Source organism: Lathyrus oleraceus, chromosome 3, assembly GCF_024323335.1.
Source record: "Lathyrus oleraceus cultivar Zhongwan6 chromosome 3, CAAS_Psat_ZW6_1.0, whole genome shotgun sequence".
NCBI lineage: Eukaryota > Viridiplantae > Streptophyta > Magnoliopsida > Fabales > Fabaceae > Lathyrus > Lathyrus oleraceus.
The window spans coordinates 325,638,012-325,645,997 of NC_066581.1; the positions used below are offsets into that span (position 1 = coordinate 325,638,012).

Here is a 7,986-nt window from a genome sequence, read left to right on the forward strand (position 1 = left end):
GAACTAAAAATTGGTCATCTCGTTGGAGAAGGATTTATAGCTTGTTTATTTAATGTTCATCTTGAGTGGACTTATTTAGTAAATGGATCATGTTTATGTTCTTTAAAAATTTATTTATTAAAAGATTTTTTCTTTAAATCTATTAAACTTGTCATACTCATATATACTATAAATGAACCAAATAAAATTTAAAACACAAATTTATATTATTAATTTTTTATTTTTAAAAGTATGTCAAATATTTTTAAGAACAATTTTCTCAATCATATCAAGAAGTGTGATTTTAGTATGATCTGGAATTGAGGGCATAAACGTAATTTACCCCAAAATGGTTACGAAAATGGTGATTAGTTGTTGAAGAGGAAGAACAGGTTGTTACATACGATTACGACTTTCTTGCAAATTCAAACCAAAATCTGCGTTTTGATTTTATCTTGTTAACATAGTAAAGAGTTATCTAGTTTTTCCGTTAATGGACACTGAATCCCCTTCAGATTCTGCTGAAAGATTCAAGCTTTACGATGAGCTTGAATTGCAAGAGTTTCGGGACAAGTTTGTTATCAAATCCCATCAATCTTCTAATCACGGCTTTTGGATTAGTCGTGTTGATGGAAACATCAATTCACTTGATGGTAATTTCTTATTCTTTTTTCATTTATTGTTGAATTTTAGTTACTTCTTTTTATGTTTGGGTTCAAATGGAAAGAAGATGTTTTATGAAGCTTGTAGCTTAATTATGTATAATTTCTGGGAGGAGATTAATTGATAAGTTGATTTGCCTTTCAAGTGGTTTCAAATGGAAAGAAGATGTTTTTTGCTTGTACTTATTTGATTTTCACTTATCCAAAAGCTTGAAATTACCATTTTATTGTAATTACACCGTCTTAAGTTTTCGGAGGTATATATTAGTTACAGTTCAACCGTGACAAAACAGAGCCCATTCAACTACAATTTAGCCGTGGAAAATTTGAGGCTATGTTAAAAGATAGCCCTGATTGTAACAATTTCCTTTATATGATCTTTTTTAATTAATCTTTTGCAGGTGACACAGTCTCAGAAAGTCCAACAAAGACATCTACGATTTACGGTGTCGTGGGAACAATAAGATTGGTTATAGGTAGATATGCTTATAATTTTATCTTGAGTTGCCTTTTTATGTACTTGCATATGCATTCAATCATATCTTATCATTTTTCCATTTTGTTAGATGTGTTCCTAAAATATCTATTAAGTAAGATGCTACCAGATGCATGTGGCAAACTTTTTTACACCGACGGTGCAAATCAGTTAACCTCAAACATAAATATAGTCTTGTTTGTACTTTAATATATGTTGATACATAGTAGTGTATATTTTTTGTAATTAATGGCATTAAACAACCTATTAAGGAAAGCCATCTTCTCAAGTAGATTCTGTTGAATGCATTGGTTTAGCAGAAAGAACTTAAGCTAGCTATAAGAACTGTTATGAGAGAAGAAAAAGAATCTTTATTTTCTCTAAGAACCACCTGGTTTAAGAACATAACTTCGTTTATACACATTAAGGTTTAATAATGCTATCTTGATGCAGGGACTTATGCTATTGTAATAACTTCTCGGAAGGAAGTTGGAAGTTTCCTTGGTTTTCCGGTGTATCGCTTGATGTCTATGAGAGTTCTTGCATGTAATGAGGCTCTGAAGTTTTCAACTTCTCAAGAAGTAAGAGGTTGTGTAATTATAAGTTTGTCGAGGGATCAATCAAGTGTTATACATGTCATCCATATCATTGTTCTGTCTTTTTTTGTAGAAAAGGGATGAAGAATACTTCTTGACATTGTTGAAAGTAGTAGAGTCAATGCCGGGCTTATACTATTCTTATGAAACAGATATTACATTAAAGTGAGTGTCGCGGTCCTTATATTGCTGGTTTATTATTATTATTACTGGTATTACTGTTATTATTATTATTATTGTCTTAGTCTCTTAATATTCATGTCATTGCAAGATTGATGCTCATAAGATGTAATTCGTCTTATCAATCAGCTTGCAGAGAAGAAGCAAGTTAGTTAAAGGGTGGATGAGTAAGCCACTATGGAAGCAGGTTCGTCGACATGATGCCACTGCAACGTGTCACAAAAGTTCTCTTTCAGACCACTTCTCTTATTCGTTTACTTTCACAATAGGAAAGATCGAAGAAAGGCCTCTTGAACCTGTTGACATCATTTGATGCAATAATAAGGGGGAACATTGCTTAAAATTTTATGGTTTATTTTTTCCGATTTTATGTTTCAGGCTGACCCACGATATGTATGGAACAAGCATCTTATGGAGGAGCTCATTGAGTCTAAGGTCAGATAATTTTGCAGCATTTGCTGTTTGCTAAAGTAAAAGTTCTTATTCAATTTTACTAAAAAAAATGAATTCTTCTTAAAGCTTTAATGAACTTCATCTTCTCCTAACATAAAATCTTTTTTTATGACAGCTTGACAGATTCATCATGCCTCTAGTACAAGGGAATATCCTGAAATTTAAACTACTTTTTCTCTCCCCTGTCCCCTTTCTGTGTGAATGTCTGTGTGTGCATGTGCTCTCTGTATAATAAGCTTGTTATGTTCCCCCTTAACCGGTGCTTAAGCTTCCAAACAGCTGAGCTGAAGCTAAAAGACTCGTGTGCTAAACTGACATTAATATCAAGGAGATGTACACGGCGTTTAGGTATAGTGTCCAAAGATGCTTCATTCTTATAATGGTAGTTCAATAAATTTTCAATAACTCGTTATAATGTGATAATATGGTGACGTAGGAACTAGAATGTGGAGAAGAGGAGCTAACTTTGAAGGTGACACTGCCAATTTCATTGAAACTGAACAGTTACTTGAGACTGAAGATTTCAGTTTCTCATTTTTGCAGGTATTATTTTACATTAATGAGTTTCTACTTCAATTATTTCCTTTTGATAGCTTCTCCTTACAGTTGGTTTTCTTCTCCACTAGCATATTTAGTTTTATAATTTATATTACAATATTGATTTTTGAGCTCCCTGTTTGTGATTTGTACTCTAATTACTATTTTGTAGGTTCGAGGCTCTATTCCTCTTTTGTGGGAGCAGATTGTTGATCTAAGCTATAAACCACACCTTAGGGTTATCAGTCATGAGCAAACAGTACACTTCTATTTCTCAATTGTTCTGGTTCTTAAATTGTTTTCGCAAAGTTAGTTATATACGTTTCTTATTGTTTTCCCCCATCTACTCCTGTTTCAGCCAAATATTGTGGAGCGCCATTTCCATGATCTCTCGCAAAGATACGGAGAGATTTTAGCAGTTGATCTGACGGACAAAGTAAGACTTCTACTATCTACTCTTTCTCAGTATAATCTGAATCTATCGCAAATTTATTCTTCAGATTGATAGTGAGTTCAAAGATATGTAGCATCTTTAAATAAAACTGATTTTGCTTTTCTACTATAAAGGCTTTAAATTCAATATTTGTCTTTCATAGGCGCCCCTTTTCTTTCTCACAAAATGTTAAATGGGGAAATTTGAGGCCATGGATTGGCCAAGTTTGATTAGCATACCCTTTGCGATATACATCACCCTTAGCCAATCTCTGCAACGGACATTCCCTTTTAACTGTTTTTGTTACGTTGTATCTTCTATTTTAATCAATTTATCGTTAATTTTACTTTGCATCAGCATGGTGAAGAAGGTCAACTAAGTGCAGCATACGCCGCTGAAATGCAAAATCAGCAAAATGTGAGGTGATGATTTGGACTTTTTTTTCTTCTTTTACTCTATTCTTGTGTTGCAAACTTACAACCTTGTGTTATGGAGTCCGTTCTCGTTTTTTTTTTAATTTGAAAACTTGGTATCCGGCCTTAAGGACCGACTAATCCGAGGGAGACCAATCTCACCGTCCACTTGCGGGGGTCCAATTTAAAGTCAGAGCAAAGCTTTGTATGGACTGTCCCAACACAAGAATTGTTAGCACCTAGTGAGATTCGAACTTGAGGTCTTAGGAGAAGCACACTTGGGTCTCAACCTTCACAAATAGGCCAACCCCTGGGGTTCTGCTTTGGTTATGTTATATATCATTGTTTGTTATGACTAATATGTTTCACATTTTTTCTTTTACATCTGTTGTTTTATGACTCACGGATCATGACAATATGGCAGATATGTGCCTTTTGATTTCCATCTCCACTGTGGGAACTCAAATTACGATAGTATGAAAATCCTTTACGATCAAATTTCAGAGGATTTTGAAAAACAAAGGTAATGAAAAAAATTCAAGTATTTATTAACGAATATCAATAGCTAGTTGCCACAATCCTGATATGCTGGCAATCTATGATTCAGATTTTTTAATCATCTCTGTTTCAGCTGAGCAGATACTTCATGATAGATAGAAAAGGAGACATACTAGACGAGCAGAAAGGAATTATCAGAGCAAACTGCATTGATTCCCTTGATCGAACAAATGTTACTCAGGTTCCCCGCAAAAGGATAATTTGATTTAATGTTTCTTAATCCTTCTCTGACCGTCTTCCTTTGTGTAAATTATGCAACTACTTATTTTGGTTATCTTGCCGTTGTTTGCAGTGTTATATGGCCCAGAAGGCATTAAATCTTCAATTGCAGAGAATTGGAATGCTTACTTGCTCCGAGTGTATTTCAATGTTCAACGAGGAAAATGGAAAATTCAGAATATGTATAAAATTTCTTGATAATATCTATTATTCTTCTCTATGAATTATAACCCTTCTTATTTTTGAACTCAATAATTTTATTTAGTATGGGCAGAGCAAGGTGACGAGATAAGCCTGGAGTATGCTGGGACTAATGCTCTCAAAGGGGACTTAGTTAGGTATGAAAATTTCCGCGAATGAATGAATCTTGTGTTTTTTTGTTTCCTTATGTCATACTGATAAATGATGGATTTATGATGCAGATATGGAAAGAAAACACTAGCTGGATTAATAAAAGACGGGATTAGTGCTGTTTCGCGCTATTACTTGAATAATTTCCACGATGGAATTCGGCAGGCAAGTTCGTTTATGTTCATGATTCATTGCAGTCAATAAATATATGGCAGTTAATCCGAAAATGGTTACTAAGTTTGATGTCTTCTGCAGGATGCTTTGGATCTTATAAGCGGTCACTATACTGTCAGCAGAAACATTCCTTCTCCTTTTCAACGAAATAGCTTTGAACCTTTATCTGTAAGTAACATCAGATCTTAATATCTCCACTTTCTACCACCTGGATCGATAAATCTTCAAATGGTTGAAAAAGAAAATGAGCTAATTTTGTCTTGGTTGAGATATAAAACTGATTGAGTTTGTAAACTTAATTTTGTATAAAATTGAGGATCTGTTTGTTCCTACACTAGCGAAAATTGATTTTAGCTATAAGTGAGATTAAGATAACTGCATTATATTCATCTTTTAAAATCGCTTATGAAACCATTTCAATGTGCTATTGACATGCTTTATAGAAAAATGTAACTCTACAGTACCTACCTGTGGCATCAGCTTTGATAATTGGTAGTTTGACAGCAACTTCCTTCACTCTTCAACAAGGTATTTATTTAACTTTGTGTTTCTTCCATATGAATAAAGTTTTCTTGATGCTTACTTTGCCTTTTCTTTTCTTTTTATTTAAATTTGAAAATCTCTTGTTATACTATAGCGGGTCGAAACACACAACAGTATGTGTCTTCTGTAATCTGTGCTGGAATAACTGCTGGAATCATGGCCATAGTCAAAGCTAATGGAAGACAGTTCTGCTCAAGGCCCCGTTTGTGTGGTCTCTTGTAATACCAGTAACCATGATTTTTTACTACCCTTTTGAACAAAACTTCAAAAAGAAGAAAAAACTGTTTGGTTTCATTCAATGCAAGACATTGTAAATATGATTAAATTTGATGTTTATGTTGATAAATAGTGTTTTGGGATAGGTAGCTATCCATAAACGTTCATATCTATTGGTGCATTATTTGGAAATAAAAAATAATCTTATTGATATTAAAATTATTTCACACTTCAATATTTCATATATATATATATATATATATATATATATATATATATATATATATATATATATATATATATATATATATATATATATATATATATATATATATATATATATATATATAATATATATATATATATATATATATATATATATATATATATATATATTATGCACTGTCAGTGTAAAAATTTTTACACTGTCACTATATCACAATCATCCGTTTGTATTACTTTTTAAGTGGTTAAAATAAAAGTTAAGTATTTTAAATAAATCAATGGTTGTAATTAACTGACAGAATAAAAAATCTTTAGACTGTTAGTGTATATCAATTATATATATATATATATATATATATATATATATATATATATATATATATATATATATATATATATATATATATATATATATATATATATATATATGATTAAAGGTAGTGCAATGTCATTGTAAACTTTCTTTACACCATCATCCAATAGAATTATAACGTTCTGATGTCATACCAGTATTTTAAAATTAAACGTATGATTTGGCGGGATGTACGTCTCTGATTGGTTGACAGTGTAAAAATATTTTATTCTTCAATCATTGGTAAGAAAAACATATGCAATATTCATCAAATCAAACATTAAATTGGTGTATTCATAACCAATAATTTAATTTAAAATAAAAATGATTTCTTTATAAATTTTTTAAATTAATAATCCCTTTTAAATATTAAATAAATCATTGGGTTGTTTTTTTGTTTGGAATTGAATAATATATTTTAAAATAACCAACACTAATATCTATTTTTTTAGTCTAGTAATATAGTGAGTGAAATTTAAAATATATTATTCAATTCCAAACAAAAAGCCAATCCAATTATCACAGTAAAGTCTCATTGCTGTATATTTTTTATTTTCAAGTCTTCTAATATCATTTTCATGCAAAGTAGTTCACATATCCCTTATGTCATAGCGTCTGCTTTAGCAATAGATCTAGATACAATACTTTGTTTATTACTCTTCTAAGTCACAAGATTTTCACCCAGAAAAGTACAATATCGTGTAGTTGGTCTTCTATCCAAAACTGATCTTGCATAGTCAACATCACTATATGTTTCAAGACTCACACTTTCATTTTGTTCAAACAAAATTTCCCTATCTAGAGTTCATTTTAAATATTGCATAATTTGGAGTGCTGCTTGTAAATGTATCTCCTTTCGTTGGTGCATGAATTAGTTGACTAAGATTACAGCAAAAAAACATCGGGTCTAGTATGTGATAAATATATAAGTTTTTTGAATAATCTTTTATACATTTTCTTATCAACCGAAATATTTTCTTCTGGGTCCCCCAACTTTACACTTGGATTAATTGGTGTACTTACAAACTTGCATGTTGTCTTACATGTCTTCCGTAGAAGATCATTAATGTATTTTTGTTGAGATATGGAGATTCCTTTTTTAGAGTGGACAATTTCAATTCCCATAAAGTCCTTCAATTTTTTGAAGATCTTAATCTCAAACTCCTTGGCAAAGTGTTTTCCTAACAATTGTTGCTCCTTCTCATCATCACTCGTTACTATAATGTCATTCACATACACTAATAAAATTGTTACTCCCCCTGTCTCAGAATGTTTGATAAATAAAGTATGATCTCTTTGACTTTATTTAAAACCCAAACCTATTATAACTTTGGTGAATCTTCTAAACCATGTGATTTTTTTAGTCCATATAAATCCTTTTTTTAATTTGCACACAACTTTGGTGGTAGTAAGCTCATAGTATCCAGGGGTGCATTCATATAGATCTCTTCATCAAGTTCTCCATGAAAGAAGATATTTTTCACATCAAATTGATGTAAATTCCAATTGTAATTATCCGTTAAAGATAATATCACCCTTCCGATATCTATTTTAACAATTGGAGCAAATGCCTTTGAGTAATCTACTCCATAAGTTTGGGTGAATCCTTTGACAACTAAT

At 31.5% G+C, this 7,986-nt stretch overlaps 1 protein-coding gene across 4 annotated transcripts; it reads left to right on the forward strand.

Moving 5' to 3' along the window:
- Positions 1-325: 325 nt before the first annotated feature.
- Positions 326-5,956, forward strand: LOC127127445 (phosphoinositide phosphatase SAC8). 4 transcript variants are annotated; one of them, XM_051056631.1, is made up of 20 exons: positions 326-632; positions 1,043-1,117; positions 1,570-1,697; positions 1,786-1,877; positions 2,022-2,079; positions 2,271-2,327; positions 2,461-2,493; positions 2,612-2,693; positions 2,782-2,888; positions 3,055-3,141; positions 3,241-3,318; positions 3,673-3,737; positions 4,153-4,251; positions 4,368-4,467; positions 4,579-4,687; positions 4,771-4,843; positions 4,928-5,021; positions 5,112-5,198; positions 5,474-5,558; positions 5,668-5,956. In XM_051056631.1, exons 1-20 carry the CDS (start codon positions 473-475, stop codon positions 5,793-5,795), a joined length of 1,797 nt encoding a protein of 598 aa, XP_050912588.1. In that variant the 5' UTR covers positions 326-472; the 3' UTR covers positions 5,796-5,956. The 4 variants fall into 4 exon arrangements, 2 of the variants coding, with proteins under 2 accessions (XP_050912588.1, XP_050912589.1); XM_051056632.1 differs by having other exon boundaries at positions 5,492-5,558; XR_007805347.1 differs by lacking the exons at positions 5,474-5,558; positions 5,668-5,956 and having other exon boundaries at positions 4,780-4,843.
- The last annotated feature ends 2,030 nt before the right edge of the window (positions 5,957-7,986 follow it).